Genomic DNA, 19604 nt, shown 5'->3' on the forward strand with positions numbered 1-19604 from the left:
GTAAAGGCCACACATAAATTTCTTCTCCAGCTCTGCTTTCAAACACAGGGATCGGAGGACAGATTATCATAAACCTGCAAAGAGCCATCTGATGTATTCACACGGGGTTGAGAAGAAGAATGTCCTCCGAGTGATAATAAGGTGGCTCTCCACACAGCCACTGGATTCATTCTCAGCTTTCTAAGAATTCCCCGAATAAACTAGATGCCACTTTCTTCCTCTCACTTTTATTCTACCCACGGCGGATCTCCAAGTCTAGATCAGAAGTTGTCTAACCGTGGAAGTTTACTCTCTGAAGCATTGGTTCTCGGTGCTTTAAGGCGGTGACCGTCTACAGGGTCACCTGGGGTTTTTGTTAGAATGTGGATCACTGGGCTGCATCCTTCAGCTTCAGTAGATCTGGAATGAAGCCTAGGCATCTGCATTTTAAGTGCTCCAGGTGATCCTCCTGATACCCCTGGTCAGAAGGCCACAGTTGAAGAAATGCTATTTCTCGACCCTCATTATAAATTCTCATAGTTGAGTGGAAGATGCCAAGACCACTTCCTAGAATATCTCCTTCTAACTGGAAATAGCTTATGCAAGTGAAACTAGATGAAGTGGATAATTTGGATTGAAAAGGAAAAACTGGTACATACGAGAAGTATGAGTTTAATGGGCCAGAATATAAAACTTTGAATCCAAGAATGCTAAGTATGGAAAACTTCCAGAAGCAGTAATGAGAAGACAGTTAAAAAAAAAAAAAACTGAAAGAAGAAAGCACACATACCATAATAGTTCATGGACTTGGAATTTGATTTTATTATACTCAAATACAATTTTAAACTAGAAATAATTATTGTCATTGTCAGAGTCTGACTTTTGTATAACTTCATACCTCTTCAGCCAAGTTACTTACCACAAGACTTATCAAAGTTCTGTCGCACCGCACATTGTCATGTCACCAGAACTACCTATGGACCCCTTCAAAGCCTTCTCAATTCCCCCGAAACCTATTCTTCTCTCAGAATGGATTGAAGGGAAATTAGTGGCAGAGAACTGATAAGCATTTACAGTCAAGAAAGCATTTCTCAACAAAATACTTAGGTTCTAATGCTTTTAGTGGTGGTGAATTTAATATGAACACTTACTTTAAAAGCCTTCCATTGTCACTTATTAATGAAAATGAAATACTGATTATCATATTTAAGCTGTCAAGATGGTAGATTAAACATTGTAAGATGCTAGAGAAGAAATTTTTTATTTGCTACAACCTAAATTTGAAAAATAAACAGTAGACTGAGTCTTTTGGGTTTCAATTTTAAGCCTGTTTTGCTTTTGAGAAATGTCCTCTAATCCAGGACATTTTTAGCTTTGTCGTGAACGTCTCATAAGAATACAATTCATCTAGACCCTTTATGCACTTTAGAGATGAGGTTGGTTTTTAGTTTCACTCTCGAATAGCCAATTCAGCAATTCCAGGGCCCTTTTAATAATTTGGTACTGCACGTGACATCTTACAAAAATCTTTGCCATCTGATTTTAAATAGTAAGCACTCCAAGACAGCAGAGGGCAAGATTGTTACAAACCCAGAGTTCTTGGAATTAAAAAAAAAAAATTAAGGATACTACAGCTTGGAAGTTTGCTCATTTTTTTTTCTTTTTCTATTACTAGAAATAATGGATGACTGTTCAACCAATTGCAATGGAAATGGAGAGTGTATCTCTGGCCATTGTCATTGTTTTCCAGGATTCCTTGGGCCTGACTGTGCGAGAGGTAATGTTGCTCTGTTACTCCAGTTGGTTTAGGGAAATATTTGTCATTTGAGAACTCAGGATCAGTAGCAATAGGAGGAAGAGGAGAAGTGGCAGTAGTAGCGACAGCGACAGCAACAGCAGCAGCATCCACCCCCCCACCACCACCACCACAACCAAAAGTTGAGCACTTACTCGGCCAGACACTGTTCTGAACACTCCGTTACCTCTTCGGATTCATACTTACAGTGATAGCCCGGTGAGGTAGATCTACTGTTATCCCAGTTTATTGGGCAAAGAAACAACCTCAAAGAGGTGAAATAGTCAGGGTTACCTGACAGGTGGAATTTGTACCTAGGTCGTCTGTAACTGCTCATACACACACCCATGTAAACTCGAAGGGATAGGCAGCCACCAAACCGGGAGGTAGCTTCAAAAAGTAAAGACTGGCAAGTCAGAAGTTAAACTTGGCAAACTTTACAGTTTCCTAGACTTGCCCATAGTTTAATTCTTGAAAAGCTTTAGGTAACTCACACCGTGTTTCCCCATAGGCTTACAGTTATTACCGCAGAGATGCTTTCTGCTCATTTTCAGTATATTCTTACAGTTCTCAGTCTGCTAATACTTTAATCTCAGGTTTCCCAGGCGCTCAGTTTCCTTAGATTAAATTCTGCTCAGCTGAGAATTCTATAGCACTTGCTAGCTTGCCAGGAGCACGATAGATCTTGCAAATATGGGGATTAGGAATAAAGATGATGGCTGGTATTAAAAATTGAGTGAGACAGAAGATGTAGGCCCTGCCCTCAAGGAGCCCATAGTTTTAATAGGGAGCCAACAGTGACAAAGCAGAGTAAATATTCTAATAAAGGTCTGCACGAGGTGTCATGGGAGTAGACATCTCTCCAGCATAAATCTATTTAAATGTACAACTTTTTAAAGATAACACTTTATAATATGAATAACTCCGCTATTTATCAGATTTTACATTTTTCAGGTTTTTCTTTCTAAAAGTAGCATGCATCTGTTTGAGGGAGAAAAGACATAAGAGAAAAAAAAACCTAGCCTGAAATAATAATAATAATAATAATAATAAATAGTTGTTTAAGAGTATGGTAAGATCAAAAGCAAAGACTTGACATAATTTTTATATTTTTATCACTTATCCTTACTCCACTCCCATAAGAGGAAAAATGCTATTTGTAATCACAATCACGTGTCTATTTAATAAAGGCTAAGACAGAAATAGTACAAATTTTTGCCTGCAATATTATACAAGAATCAATAGAGAATTGCCCCTTTGGAGATTTTAAAAGCATTCTGAGAACACTACAAGTTCATTTGCCAACCTTCAGATTCATGCCCTGTGCTGTGTGGCGGGAATGGAGAATACGAGAAAGGACACTGTGTCTGCCGAAATGGCTGGAAGGGGCCAGAGTGCGACGTTCCAGAAGAGCAATGCATTGACCCAACATGCTTCGGTCACGGCACCTGCATCATGGGAGTCTGCATCTGTGTGCCAGGATACAAAGGAGAAATATGTGAGGAAGGTCAGAGCCCCATTTTCGTCTCTTGCTTCAGGCTTTTCTCTCACTGAGCTGTCCAAGTGTCGTTGTGTGCTTCTAGTAGAAACGCAAGTCGTCTTTGCAAGCTGTAAATGTTCAATGTCTTTAGTACACGGAGCAGAGGGCTGGAGTCGGGGGAGTTCGTGTCTCTTCTGACAGTCTCTAATATTAACACGAGGCTGTGTCTGTGACACTTGCAGAGCGGTAAGGAAAAATGGTGCTTTCCCCCTCCTTTCTAACACTATTTTGTAACTTGAGAATTTCCATATTGGTGATATTAGGTGTTAATTCGTATACTTTCATTATTACATGGTACATTAGGCTACATCTTACTTTAAAGCACATGATAAAAATAATAATATACGCACATTTGGAACCATTTCGTTGAATGTTTTCTTTGGGAGCGATTTGTAATTACCGTTATTATCATTGCTTTATATTATTTATTTTTACATACCTCATGCTGAAACTTGACCTCCATGCCTAAGGAAGCCAGCTTACCACTAATGAGTTTCAAGGCAGTGCCTTTATATTACAATTCACCCCAAAGGAACCTTTACGCACACACGCACAAACATAGCTTGAAATGGCAATAGTTTTCTCATTTAAAGAGACACATTGGAAAATAAGTTTACTAGTAATCAGACCTTTTTCATGCCACATTCCTCAAATAAGACTGATTTCAGAAATAATATTAAACCATTACCATGGGAGATGGTCTCATCACAACTGTTGTTCAGGAAAGAGGCTGCTGAAAATGCACTATAATTGCTTTTTAAAGATGGCTCATTAAGACTATTACACAGCATTCTAAAGGGTTTAATCTCATTCTGCTCCAAGAGTTTAGCTTTCCACCTCCTGTTAGCAATAGTAGACTTTTGGTGTGAAGATTGTATCTGTTCCATTGAATGACACTGGGCCTAGACAGGGCACCAGAGTACCTCTGGAAACTGTTTTTACGGTGATCCAACCTCAATCATTGTATTTAAGTTGTAAATTCAGATGTTATGTGGACGTGTTCACCAAAACGTGGCATCTCTTACAACTTCTACAGTTTGCCATGAAAGTGTGTGACCTAATTAATTTAGACCCTTTTAATTAAAATTTGGGAGAAAAATAGCTTAGCTTACATTTCACTTCTAGGGATCACTAAGAAAATTTGTAGAATAACCAAGATAGCAAGGAAGAATGCTCACCATATTTAACAGGATGAACTTGTCAAATACAGTAGAAAAAAATGTTTTAAGTCAAACATCACAGACCGGAAACTCACAGGCTAAACTGGGCTTATGGACGGTTTTGTTTGGGTCACACAGTGGTGACGGTGGTAATGTTTTTTGTTTGTTTGTTTGTTTGTTTAATGTGATCTATTTGCTAAAATTTAAAAATAGAGAAGTGTCCTATAAAAACTTCTCTTTTGGGTCTCTTGAACAACTGGAAAATCTGATAACCCTGGGCCCTCGTTCCTACGTGGTGACGATCACCTGGAACCGAGCAGCAGCAGTTTCTGTTAAACTGGATACTTCTCCCAGTTCACTCCCAACACACGGGCTTTTTCCGTCCAGTTCACCTCAGTCGTGGAGGCTGCCTGCTGGCCGTATGACTTTGTGCCTCTGATTTAAGGGACTTACCTACTCATTGAAGGTGGCCTTTTAATAAAATAAACTATACTAAGTTAAATCTTACTTTGTTAAAGTTGTTGTGTTTTAATATAACAAAATGGCCTCCTTCTAAAACAATATTCTGTACTTTTAGACTTTCCCTCTCACTCCAAATAATGAACGAAACCAAATTAGATGTACCTTTTAGTATTTATTTGCTGATTAGCTCAGGTAGTAGAGCATTGTGCTAATGACCTTGAGGTTTGGGGTTAATTATAATAGCAATAGCACTAATTATGATAATGCTTAGTTAGGCTTACTCTGTTCCAAGACTGTAGGCCACACCCAAAACTGGACCAGTCTTGCGAATGAAAGCAGGTTTTTATTAGTCCGTTTCCATTCCTGGAGAAGTAATTCAAAGCATACATCCTCATTATGGGGAGTTATTTTAGTCTCATCCTATTTGTATCCGGAGAGCAGAAATTTGTAAATCAACCTTGTTTTTTCCCACGGAATGGTCACTCAATTAAAAACATAAAACAATTTTCCCCAAGGCAAACACAGGGATCTACTCCTACGAGTTTATAGCTTTGTTAGAATGTGTCCAAAAATTTCCGAACTCACAGAATCAGAGACAAATAGAAGTACGTCTGTGATATTCTAAAACGTTGAAAACTACGTCACAGCATCCTGATGGAAGGAGAAGGCATGAAAAAAAAAGCTTTAATAATTTTTAAAATTAGGTTTACAAATGTTGCATTTTCAGTGCTTCCAAGAAATTAATGAAAGATTATAATAAATTCATTATATTGTATGATTTCACCCAACAGCAGTCAGCTTACTTAATACCTAATAATCTAAGCTTTAAAAAAGATATGTATGTTTTAATATTTTATATATTTACATATAAATATTTTTCTATTTGTAGACATATTTTTATATATGGTATATTTGTATATTTTATATACTTATTTTATATTCTCTGTATAATTACTATGTATATCTTCTTCTCGAGTCACATCAAGTGAAAGCCATTTCTTAGAGCTATGATTCCAGTTTCAAAAAAGACAAGGAAGGACTCCCTCAAAATTCTTGGGCTTTTTTGCAAAGCTGAGGAATTCCTATTGACGGCCCACACTGTTGCACCCACCCATATGTGTGGGAGTACTACACACTATTCACAGTTTTATACAACAGATGTGTAGTTTCCTTCATCTTCTAATTTCAGGATGCAACCTTTATGATACCCTCCCATATTTTGAAGTGTTAATAATCTTCTGGTTTGAATCCAGCCTTTGCATGAGACATTTTATTACCTAATTAAAACAGTATTAATGACATAGTAGGAAATCAGTGTGCGTATCTCAGTTTCATTACCCTAAGCTATACAGGCCACACCTGGTCACTTTTAACCTTTTTTCCTCCTTTTTTGGCACCTTCAGAGGACTGCTTAGACCCGATGTGTTCCAGCCATGGCATCTGTGTAAAAGGAGAATGTCACTGTTCTACTGGTTGGGGAGGAGTCAACTGTGAAACCCCACTTCCTATATGTCAAGAGCAGTGCTCAGGACACGGGACTTTTCTTCTGGACACTGGAATGTGCAGCTGTGACCCCAAGTGGACAGGATCTGACTGCTCAACAGGTACATTGAAGTTACCTCTTTCTCCTCCTTCCTCCACTCCCAGATCCTCACTGGTCTTTGCCTTAAGGTGGTAGTTCTCAAAGTCTGATCTGTATGCCTTCATGGATCATGAGGGACTTCCAAGTATTTCCTAGGCTAGTATTTGACTGGGTTTTCATAAGCAACATACTCCTGGACTTGTAATTATATCTTTCGTTGCCGTCAGTGTGGACTTGAACCTCTATCCTCATTCTGCATTCTCCTGCAGTCATTTCATCCTTTCCCATGTCTCCTACTGTCAGTTCTCTACAGGTTATTTCAAATCAGTATCCCCCCCAAACTCAAATAATCCTTCATTTCCAGTCATCTGCTGAGTATTTCCGATGGGTGTTCCATCACTTAGAAACAGAACTTAGCTCAGGAACTCTGTTTGTACCTTTCCATATTGCTGCCCAATTACTATTCCCACAACTTGGCTTTCCTTTTCCTATTCCTTACCTTAAAATCAGTGATAGATCTCCACTGTCTAGAAATAAAGTTCAGATATCTTCGCCTGTTATCAAAAGCCCACCAGAAGCTGTTCCAAGTCTCTGTCTCCAGCCCATCTTCTACTTCTGCTTCCTGCATAAATCCCTCCTTCTGCGAAAGGACTCATATGCTCTGCTTAGTCCCAGTACCTCACACGTTCACGCTTTTCTCTGTGCCCTTTCCTCAGCAAGGAATGCTGGTCCCTTTCCACCTATGAAAATCCAACCCATCCACCAAGACCAACTGCAGTTTTAACTATTCTATAAAACCTCTCCTGATCACATCGAGAAGATCCTCTGAAATCCTGCCGTACTCATTGCTAGAGAGTAAAAATGGCATCGTGATGTAGCTATTTGTGTATATGATTTGTTTTTCCACCGTCTAAACTAAAAATAATGGATCATTCTTTATACTTTTTTCCCCTTATCCTCAGGCCATGTGCTCATTAAATGAGTAGAATTAATAAATAATAAGTCCTACAGAACCTCTGCCTATGAATTTTGTTGAGGATATAAAATGCCACGTGCAAAACAGGAAAGATTAGAAGCTCTGTGAGACTTCTCGTACCACTGAATTCATTTATGAACCAAAAAGTCTGTAGTCTTGTGCTGTACAGAAACAAGAAAATCCCTCTGTTAAGAGCATTAATTCTAACAGCATACTTCACAAAGTTTTGGTGCCTCACATAGAAATAATATGGTAAAGAGAATTGCATTTTACAGTTTCAGAAATGGATAAAATGATAAAGACAATGTAATAATAACTAAAATGCAGGCCTGAAAAATTATTCATTTAGTTACCGAGCAAATGTATGTGTGCCTGCTATGTGCTTGGCATGATGCTTGGTGCTGGGGATATGGTGGCAAACAAGATGGATATGGCTCTTGCACAAGAGAAGCTTATAGTCTAGTGGAAGAGACACATAGAACAGGCTAGAAGATGGGTAGAGAAAGAAGGTAGCTGGGTACCGCGGCTCTAACCTGATGACTGAGTTATTTGCTAAATGCTGGCGCACCCCTTCAGCCTTTCATGTGGCGGATAGAGGGTGCGTAGAGCTTCAAGTTTAAAACAAGAGTATTAACAATTGTATTATTACTAAAGCACACACTCACGTAATTATTATGTAATAGGCACTACGTGTTGTACATATATTTTTTTAATCTTCATAATAACCCTGTGAGGTAAGTCCTATAATTGTGCCCACTTTACAAATGAGGAAGCTGAGACACGGAGAGGTTAAATAACTTGTCCAAAGTCAACCATGTAATAGGTTTCAGAGTCTAAACTGAGACTAAGGTATTCGGGCTTCACATTCCATACATTTAACCACTGTACTGTATTGTACTGTACTGTCCTCTCCCCTGAGAGCCCATCACCTAATTCGCCATATAAAAAAAGTCGTATCATTGGACTTTGTGCAGGGTCAGGTGCTGCAGAGCACAAAGAGAGAGCCGTGGGGTACTTCTGTGAGAAGAGGCCCTATAGTCAGGCAAGACTTTGAAGAAATCGACACTTGAATCAACATTAGAAAGATGATTACATGTTTATTATGTGGACAAGAGGGGAAAGAACATTCCAGGCAGAAGGAGTAACTTAAAGAAATAAGAGATGTGAATTCAAATGACACAATTGAGGATTTGCAAGTCATTGGGTAGAGCTGCAGCCTACGAGTCCAGAAGAGGTACGGACAGGAGCTGGAACATGGGGAGTTTTATTTGCACACCATGCTAAGGGATTTGCATTTCCCTTCGACACAATAAGAAGCCACTGAGTGGTTTATAATAAGCTGCATGTTGGACAGACCACTCTGATAGCAACTGCGAGGACCAACTGGAGGTGCATGATGTGGGGACGTAAGGGACAAGCACAATGTGATTATTAGAGTAGCCCAGGAATGGAGCGTTGGGGAGGGCCTGGGCTAAAACTGCAGCTGTGAGAATAGTGAGGCGGAGACAGACCAGAAAGGAGTTACCATGGCAGATGAGGGACAGGAGGAGCCACGGATAACTATCCTAGGTGGCTAGGTAAAGAGAAGCAGTACCAGCTGAGACCAAAAAAGCCCAGGCAGAAAAACAGGTGTGGGCAGAGAGACAGGACATGGTGAGGTGAGCTGTGGATGTGCCGAGTTAAAGGTGTCTGCAGAAGATCCAGGTGGAGATGTCCAGTGAGGGATTGGTAGTCGAGAATGGAACTGATGGGAGAATCCTGAACTGGGCACAAATATCTGGGATAGAGTTCAGACCTTAGGAATGCACATTATTGTTAAAGAAGATGCAGAAAATGAGGATGAAGAAAGTCAAGACCCTAGAGAACACCAATATGTGGTATCTTTACCACAAGAAGGTTCTTAACATTTAGTCAAAAACTTGCCTCTTTATATATGATTTAATAAACATTTATTGATTGAATAGTGATTCTGTATCATACAGTTTCTCCCTAAGGCCACTCGCAACTGTATGTGTCCTTCCTGATGCCTCAGAATTTGGCAAAACCCCTGGCAGTATACCAGTCACCAGTTGTAGAAATTCAAATATTTGTATTTCCAACTAATCAACATGAAATTCATTGTGCTGGGAGTTTCTCTTTCCCCAGTCCACCCTTCCACCTAATACACAAAGACATGCACCAATCCTGTCAGCAGAAATCAGTCAGAAGGGGAAGAAAGGGGTAATTATGAACATGCCTCTACGCTTGCCCCTCCCCCCTTCCAGATGAAGTACCCTAAACCCTACCCCACTCCTTCCTCACCTCAAATCAGTCTTACCCACCCAAACAAATCAAATGATGAGGAAAAGTGATAGTCCCATAGAAGAGTAGGTGTGGAAGGAAGTGTAGAGTTATCTGCTTCAGTGTTTCATAGATTTGGTGGTCTCTAGTCCGCCTGCCTCTGCATCACTAGAGATTCTAATACTTGGAGGCACGGAGACATTAAATGGTTTGTCCATAGGTGAAAGCCACTGCAATGGTCTAACCTCCTCACTTAATTGTTCATTTGCAAACATTTATTGAGCCCCTGTTATGTCCCTGTCAGCATGTGAGGCGATGAGGCAGCCATAGCTGGGGAGACAATTGTGAACAAAGATTTAAAATGTCTCTCACTGGGGCGCCTGGGTGGCACAGCGGTTAAGCATCTGCCTTCGGCTCAGGGCGTGTCCCGGCGTTCTGGGATCAAGCCCCACATCGGGCTCCTCCGCTATGAGCCTGCTTCTTCCTCTCCCACTTCCCCTGCTTGTGTTCCCTCTCTCACTGGCTGTCTCTATCTCTGTCGAATGAATAAATAAAATCTTTAAAAAAAAAATAAAAATAAAAAATAAAAAAAATAAAATGTCTCTCACTAAGTGCTCTAAAAGAGAGAGAGATGCAATGTGCAAGGTGTATTTCACATTACCTGAAGGTCTAGGAAGTGGTCACAAAAGACTTCACAGATCCTGAAGGGGCCTGTATACCACAGCTAGGAGTTTGGACTTGAGCCTCAGGACAATGGGAAAGCCATTGAAGGGGTTTAAAGAGATTAATATCATGACAATGTTTGTATTTTTTTTTAAGATTTTATTTATTTATTTGAGAGGGAGAGTGAGAAAGAGAGCTTGAGTGGGGGAGCGGCAGAGGGAGAGGGAGAAGCAGACTTCCCGCTGAGCAGGAAGCCCTACGCAGGGCTCGGTCCCAGGACCCCAAGATCAAGACTTGAGCCAAAGGCAGATGCTTAACCAACTGAGCCACCCAGGCCCCCCGACCATGTTTGTATTTTAAAATGATCACTCTGAAAGAAGTTCGGAGAATATAGTAAAAAGTGATGAAAACTTGATATAAGAGACCTGAAGCGCAGATGGAGGGGAAAGGATGGATATGAGAGAAGCTCAGAAACAGGACTTGGTTACTGGAAACGTGTAAGGGGAGGCATGAATTCCCACCAACTCTGTGATGCCTACAGTGGCAGACTGGATGAATGGCGACACCGCTAACAGAGAATAGAATTATTTATCTATGAAACAAAATTTCATCGAGCACCTACTGTGTGCCATGTGCTAGGGTCTTGGGCTCCATCACTGAGGAGAACAAAGATTCCTGCACTACTAGGGTTTGCAGTCTAGCACGGTGAGACAAGCGGTAAACAATGAACAACAGAGGCGCCCAGCTGGCTCAGTCGGAAGAGCATGCAACTCTTGGTCTTGGGGTTGAGAGTTTGAACCCCATGTAGGATGGAGAGATTACTTAAATAAACAAGACTACGGGGAAAAAAAGCTAACAGTGAACATGGTTCAAGTTTTTGAAACACGAGGAACCTGAGGGTCAGAGAGGTTAAATAACTTGTCCAAGACCAACGGCCCGGCTAGTTGAAAACCTGCAGATAGCAACCAGCTCTGTTGATTTCATTCCACGTCTGGCATTCTTTTCAGCCCTCCATCCTCACCCCTGCCAAAGGAAGAAGGAAGAGTTAGATAGGAGCTGGGACTCCAGTGAATAGATGAGCTTACAGAAAAGGGAAGGTTCAAGGAGATGAAGGACGTCAAATATCAAGTGCACAAATGATGCATTTTGGTCCAGAGATCCTGGATGAAAGCCACATTCATCCATTCTGGACCCAATAGAAAAAGAACACTTAGAAGCATCTCTTGCTCAAAGAAGCAAAAGTGTGGATAGGTATGACCCAAAACTCAGCAGCCTCTCAGGCAAAAGCCTTCCTAATAAAACTACCAAATTGAAAAATAGGGGAAGGAAATGCCTTCCAAATCTCTAGTGTCACAGTAGGAATAGTCCTTCTGTGATTTTTAAGCTCCCTAAAGGTTGTTCCCACAAAGCATGTTTAACCATCAAGATGACCTCACTGTGCAGACTTTTAATTGAGTGTGCTCAGGGCAGGAAGCAATTTAACATCTGATTCTTATAATGGATCACGTCATTTCAAAGGTGGATATGCTCTTTGCCATTGATCATTTTCTTCCTCTGAGTGCATGAAGCTTAGCCGCGAGCATGTTCACTGGGCTGCTCTGATACCAAGAGGACTGCAGTGAATGGTTTACTGATGATTTTCAGTCTGTTTTGCACGTACATTGAGTATTGTTAGCAGCACTGAACTGATACTTGATCCAGGTTTCTCTCACCTGAGGGTCTCATGGTACTTCACAAAGGTTAACTCATTAGTCTTTTAAAAAAAACCTCAAGAGAAATACAATCGATGCTTGTTATAACATGGTTGCGATTTGGGTATACCACAGGTCAAATCACGCTCCCTTAAAATGGAACTCCTTGCCATGAAATCTCAGTAATACATTTAACCTATGCTAAGGATATTGGCCCTAACCTCTACTATTGTCATTTTAAAATGCATCTACTATATTTCTTTCATAAAATCTGGCTTCTCCTGGTCACATAGTCTTTGAGGGGGAACATAAAAGCAGAGTTCAGAGCTTTGTAGTCCTCTCTCCTTGATGAAACTTCCTCTGAGCCACCCCATCTATTGTTACTCATAGATAACCGGCAGTGAAATTCAGAGAAGGTAAGCATTCACGTAGAGAGGACAACTCTTGCTCTTCTCTACTGTGATCCTCTCTCATTATACTGTATCTTAGAAGTAGATTAATCAGTTAGAGAGAGAGAGAACATTCAGCCCAGAGGTATTTCTGAACATTCTCTTTGCTGTACAGCAGACACCGTATGAGGTACTATCACTGTGTACCCCATCCAAGCAGGGTCAGTTCCTGAAGATCCCATAAGGCCTATTGAAAGAATATTTATTTTCAGGCTAGCCTCTGACATGTGGCCATCTTGTCCATCAGAGAGATGACAGTGTGTGTGTGTGTGTTCACAGCGCAATGACCTTGAATGACTCACTTACCTTCTTGGAGTCTCAGCTGCCTTATTTGTGAAATGGTAGATTAGCCAAATGGCCCTGGAGGCCCCTTCAAACACTGAGATCTATGATTTTTGATCCTGTATATTGAGCTTTTGACACTGATTATGAATGGTTCATGGATACAGTCCGTAAACTCTCTTAACTCCATATTGTTTATGGTGGGAAAATATTAATTGTAAATAGTTTTGTTTTCATTATAAAGACATTCACACTTTGATATATAAACCATGTTGTTTGAGAATTTACCTCTATTTATAGAGGTACACATACACACACACATACGTGCGTGTGTGTATATCTTCATTATAACAATGCCTCATTATGTTTTTAAGTGTTCCCTAATGGATGGTGATATGCATCTACTAATAAAACAGATAATTAGAGGAGGAAGTTGTAAGAGGCTCATATAATTTTTTTTGCCAGGGAAACTTTCCTTGATTATATAAGTACCATACGCTTTAAAAAACATTATTAGTTTTCTCCTTTATTGAAAGTGCCAATAATCAAAAGATTTTCATCTGACCGTACACGTCTACCACATACAATGTATCACTTTCCTGCAATTTCCAGGTATTGATCAGACCATTTGAAATGATTAGTGTGTACACTGTATTTTTCCTACAGACATTACAAGAACAGCAGGGTCGTAAATGCTATTTGATAAAGAAGCTTTGTTCAAAATGTAATGCACACGCCATGGGCACAACTATGTAGCCATTCATCATGCCAGGGAAGAGAAAAAGCTACTCATATATAAAATAACTAGAATTTAGCATCTTCAATAGAAAAGAGATAATTGATGTAACCAGATAGGAGCTTAGCGTTGCAGGTGCTTTTCCCTATTCGGTTTTGGACACACACCTGAATTTCTTAGGAACAGTAGGTGAGCTCTCAGAAGGAATGTTTCTGTTAGCTAGCAAACAATGTTAGCATATCATAATGCTACAAATTCCCTGTACTTAAAGAAAAGCTCAAATATAGACAGCTAGTCACTGAAACATGATAGGAGGTTTTATAGTGCTTTTCAGCCTACAAGGACAAAAAACTTGTGACTAATCCCTATATAGACTTCATTAACTTGCTATTCAAAGTATGACAATCTCTGATCAAATTTATTTTAAAGTAAATCTTTTTCTATTCAGTAAAAGAATAAAGAATAAACCTTCAGGTAGCTCTGATTTGATTGATTTAATCAAAAAAAGAACCCTGCTTGATACAGTGGCTATGCCATTAACACTACAGTGAGGTCAAAACATTAATTCTAGATTATTGAATCAGTAAGTGAAGTTCATTGGTGGCACTAAAAATACAACCCAAAACCATCCTTAAGAGAATTACAAGTCAAATTAAGTGTGTAAGACTAAATCCGCAGATACATCTTTGGGAGGTAGGTATGAAGTGGAAAAAATCACACTGTTACCATCATTTCCTAGCAACACGTCCCACTCAGAGATGGTTTGTCACCCCCTTAAGCCTTTTTTTTTGTCTCAAGTGAAAATAGAAATTGAGCCCCAAAATACTCTCCTATTCAAAATCCCTTATCTTTATAAAAGAGAATTCATTTAATGACCATTAGATGGTATGTATATAGTCAGGTGATTCAAAGCACATCAAATATCAAAATGTTTTCAAAATACATCTTTTACATTTTGTTCTGAGACAATGAAAACCACACCTGTAATGCCAGCATTAGCAGGCAGCAGTGCAAAATCCAGTGGAACTTTTGACAATTTGACAAGTTTGAACGGAGAGGTAAATTTGCAACTGCTTCTCTGTAAATCCGAGCTAAATACCGACAGTTCTAGGACATTACAGCTTTAAAATTGTTTTTCAACCAGAGACATATATTTAAATAAGGTGGCAATTGCGAGGCAAGAAAACGTAAGTAAGCATGAGTGTGAGGAGGTGTGCTTATTTACACAGTTAAAGTACAGTCACTAATAAGGAGTGCATTTGTGCAGATCGATAGTAACATCGAAAGAAAACAGGCAAATTTTGTGCTTCACTCTAAGTGCGTTCCTCTCATTTACTCAAACTCTTATTCTGAGTCCTGGGTTCATTTGCTATTCGGCATTTTTCTCAGTTGTTGTTTACCTACATGAAGTGAACACAGACCCAGCAAAGGGTCTATCTAAAAGGTGTATTTGGCCCTGTAGGTGGGGTCCTATAGGGACCTAGGTGCTCCCCTGCACAGGGTGACCTGCTGCCCTGCGGTCCTCGGCCAGGACAGAAAGAGGTGGAAAGATTTTATAGTGGAGATGGCTGTGAGAGTTTAAAGGAAACCAGAACGCAGTTGTGCAGAACTGGTGGCCAGGACCTGGGGAACCGATCGAAATAAGTCCCAATTCTGCAGGTCAAAATCAGATGATTAGAGATTCTGAAGATCCCATGTATCTCCCCCCCACCAGTAAATGGAATGATACTTTAATTCCTAAAACACAAATATCCTACATTTATCTGATGGTCTTAATTTTTTCTCCAAATACTTAGATACTCATTTTCTTCATTTCATCATTATGGACATAATATGGGGTCGTTGTTTGATGTTGGATTGCACATTGATCTGTGATGATGCAAAATACCTGTGGGACTGTTCCAGATACTCTTGAGTCATTGGAGAGAAGGAGAAGAGGGATGGGAAGGACAGAGATTAGTCCTTCACGAAGGTGTAAGGAACAATACATTTCACATTAGGTGGAGCTCATAGAAATTCTGAATGGAGTCTTGTATCTGCTATAAAAAACTCGACTTGTACCTAAGCTTCCAAATTCCCAGTAATCAAAAGGGTTTCTGTTACTCTCATACTATGCATAAGGTGTAAGTAGAGTAGGTAATAGTTTCCTCATTTTATAGTTGAAGGAACTAAGTTGCTTTGAGACACAGGACAACTTACTTTATTTTGCATGCTCCTGAGTTGAGGCTGGCAGTAGAATTCAGAGCCCAGTGCCCTGTCCTAAAGATCACTGCGGATTAATTTTTTTTAATCTACTTGCAAGTTTCTTGAATGTAAAGACACTTGTCTTTCATTATTCATAGAAAATGTTTAGTCATTATTTCTTTAAATCTTTATTTTCCCACATTCTCTGTTAGTTCCTTTTGGAAGTTCCCTTACACCGCCCGGCTCTGGCCTCTATGTCATTTACTTCTTTTTCCTATTTTCCATGTCTTTGTTTCTTCGCTATAGATAATTTTTTCAAATTTGTCTTCTGGCTCGCTAGCTATCTCTTCAGCTCTGTTTATTATGATGTCTAACCCTTCCACTGAATTTTTGATTTCAGTGATTATTTTTATTTCTAAAATTTTAACTTAGTTTTTTTTTCAAATATTCCTCATTGATTTTTGATAATTTCTTACTCTTTACTCCTGTTTCTGGTTACTCCCTTGTCTTTAAACATATGAAACAATTATTTTATGTGCTGAGAAGTGCAGCATGTCAAGTCTTTGTGGGTCTGGGTCTATGGTTTGTTGTTTCTATCAACTCTTGCTTTCTTGTTGCTGTTTTGTTTTATTGTGAGTTCAAATACGTTGAAATTATCTCTAAGTCCCGTGTGAAGCAAGTATTCCTCTGGGGAGAATTTACATTTTTTCTGTCAGGATCCCATCTCCTATAGATCGGGGTAAACTTAAAATTAAAAATTTCAGGTTACAGTTTTTTCGACCATACAGGTAGTATAAATTCAGGCCCCATGCCCTCATGAAACTTGACTAGCAGCCATGAAATCTAGGAGGAAGCTTATTACTTAATATCTTCAGACCTAAGCCTGAGACAGATCATTTTCCTTGCAATTTGCATTTGCATTTTCTTTTCATTGTCTGTCTTTGCAAGGCACATTTTCTTCTAGATTGGTTTCAAATATGGATCTCCAATCCTGCATCAGCCCGAAGTTCAGCTAATAATCTGTTCCCCACTCTGGACCCTCACCAAAACTCGACATACAGCAGATGCCTCCAGTGACCTGGGAGAGCTCTGACTTTCAATGTAATCTTAGACAAATCAGCCACTCTTGGTCTCAATTTGCACATCTGCAAAATGTGTTTTTCAGCTAAGGGCACATTTAAATCTAATTTTTTAGTAATTTACATTTTTTTACTCTAAGTGGAGAAAAAATTTTAAGTTCCGGTAAATCAAGAATTCTTTGTCCTGAAGTATGAGTAAACACATTAGATTCCAACAAACTTAAAAGAGTTCATTCCGTGCTAGCGAAATGGTTCAGTTAATGTGCATTAGAAGAACATTCTGAAAAATATTGTTCAAAAGATATTTCTGAAACCATAGCAGTCAAATTAACAGTGGAGTCAAGAGTAAACAGTTTCAACAATCAAAGAGAGCTCCCCACACTTCTCTGCTAGGTCCATTTTAAAATTTTGTTCTGCATGTCAAGCATCGAGCGTTTAAAGCACTCCAAATACCACTCTGCCTACTTTCTTTTCCAGCACGCTCCCCTTTGTTCATTTCTTTGTTGGCAGACTTACTGGCATAATCATGGAATGTTTTTACTAGATTAGATCTTAGAGATCACCTAGTTCTGCCCCCTCCTTTTATAGAAGAGAAAACTGAGGCCCAAAAAGGTCAAATGACTTGTGCTGGGTCATGCTGCTAATTAGGCCCATAGTTAATATGAGAGACAAGTCTTGGGATTTCTGGGTTAGACCTTTTGTTCAGTATACCATTCAGAGAAGCTTGTTCAAATTCAGATATTACCTTTCTATTGTCAGCACTTGCACTGAATATCTAGAAAATTGGCAATGAGCATATACAGGGCAGCATTCCAGCACCTCTTCCTTGACTGTCAGAAAATTATGAAAATTGTCAGAGATTCAGGACAGAAAAAATTCAGACAGAAATGAACTCAAGGGGCGCCTGGGTGGCACAGCGGTTAAGCATCTGCCTTCGGCTCAGGGCGTGATCCCGGCGTTATGGGATCGAGCCCCACATCAGGCTCTTCCGCTATGAGCCTGCTTCTTCCTCTCCCACTCCCCCTGCTTGTGTTCCCTCTCTCGCTGGCTGTCTCTCTCTCTGTCAAATAAATAAATAAAATCTTTAAAAAAAAAAAAAAGAAATGAACTCAAATCCCAGCTCGGCTTCTAAGTTACTGTGAGACCGTAGGTAGTTACTTGGTTTTTCTGAGCTTCTCCTGTAAAATGGGGAAATAATTCTTATTCTGTAAGGTAGTTGTAAGGGTTAAATGAGATAATACATGTGAAACACCTAGCGTAGTGCTTCTCCCATCATAGACATTAAATTATAATAATAAATGGTAGCTATTATTGTCATTATATTTCAGTTCTCATTGTAAAGACACATTTCAAAGACAAATCTTTTGTAAGTAGAAGATAAATTAGTAGCTGTCTCAAAGAAATTCATTTTCAGATACTGTAAAGCTGAATTGGTTTAAAAGAGTATGAAAATTCCCTCTACTCCAAAGTCACTGCATGCTTTTGTCCCTACCTAAATGGTGTTGTTTCCTGTGTTTGTAGGATAGATGTTTTACTGAAAAGTTGGCTAAAAAGTAGTTGTTCTGTCTTTTCACTCCCTTTCCTTTAAGTTCTGCTGTTCATTATAAAATCACAGTCAAGGAAAATTTATATTCCTGGTATGTCAGATAAGATTAGAGTTCAGCGACAGGAAATACCTCCCTCAAGGAAAAAAAAAAAGAGTGGCTTAAACAAGATATAAGTGTGATTTTTCTCTCACACAAAAGAAATCTAGAGGTAAGCAGTCTAAAGCTTGTGTGATGACTCCAGAAAGAAAGCTTCTTTTCACTCGCACCTCTACCATCCCCGGGATGGACCCTAATTCTCATAGTATGCAATGGCAGCCAGTTTTCCAGCTACCACATCTTTGTTCACTAGAACACGGACTGGGGGGCTGGGGAGAGGCCTTGTCCCCCCTCTTTTTTTAAAAAAAGACTTTATTTATTTGAGAGAGAGAGAGAGCATAAGCAGGGGAAGGGGCAGAAGGAGAGGGACAAGCAGACTCCCCACTGAGCGTGGGGCTCATCCCAGGACCCCGAGATCATGGCCTGAGCTGAAGTCAGACGCTTAACCGACTGAGCCACTCAGGTGTCCCTGTCCCCTATCTTTAAAGGAGACTTCATTGAAGCTGCTGCTAGAAACATTCATATATATCTCATTGACCAATAACTAAGCCACGTGATTGCACCTAGATGCAAAGGAAGCTAAGAAATGTGATCTTTATTTAAGGAAGCTATGTGCATAAGTAAATAACGTCAGATTTCACTGTAGTTTTCTAGCTCCCAACCAACACAACAGGGCAACATGAGCAGTTCTATGATTCACTGAGTCCCCAACAGAAAGACAAACCCATGGCTCAACAGAAATAAAACTTTTCTTTATATTAAGAGCAGTGAAATACTTCACCTATGGATCTTCTTCAAAATTTGATATGGAAAATGAATTGGAATGTCTCCTTATTAGTTTTTATATTTACTTCATGTTGAAATGATAATACTTGGGATATATTGGGTTAAATAAATATAAAAACTATTATTATTTATTTAAAGGAATTTCACCTGTATTTTTAGAAATTTGAGTGTAGCCTCTAGAAAATTTAATATTTTTCGTGTGGCTTGCATTGGAGGCTCACATTCTATTTCTATTGGATGGCACTGCTCTAGCATGTGGCAGTACTAAGTTTAGCCTACAAAATCTAACCAAATGTATCTTCCAAATTAAACTGATG

The 19604-nt window shown here is 39.5% G+C and overlaps 1 protein-coding gene across 1 annotated transcript in view; it reads left to right on the forward strand.

Moving 5' to 3' along the window:
* Positions 1-19604, forward strand: part of TENM1 (teneurin transmembrane protein 1) — a 760590-nt gene that overhangs the window by 505661 nt on the left and 235325 nt on the right. Inside the window, exons 11-13 of the mRNA XM_087860146.1 lie at positions 1655-1756; positions 3087-3281; positions 6340-6540. Of these exons, the coding sequence (XP_087716272.1) occupies positions 1655-1756; positions 3087-3281; positions 6340-6540 (498 nt within the window). The remainder of the gene's footprint in view (positions 1-1654; positions 1757-3086; positions 3282-6339; positions 6541-19604) is intronic.

The sequence above is a fragment of the Ursus americanus genome, chromosome X (assembly GCF_024610735.1).
Source record: "Ursus americanus isolate L20-20 chromosome X, mUrsAme1.1.p, whole genome shotgun sequence".
In the NCBI taxonomy this organism is placed as follows: Eukaryota; Metazoa; Chordata; class Mammalia; order Carnivora; family Ursidae; genus Ursus; species Ursus americanus.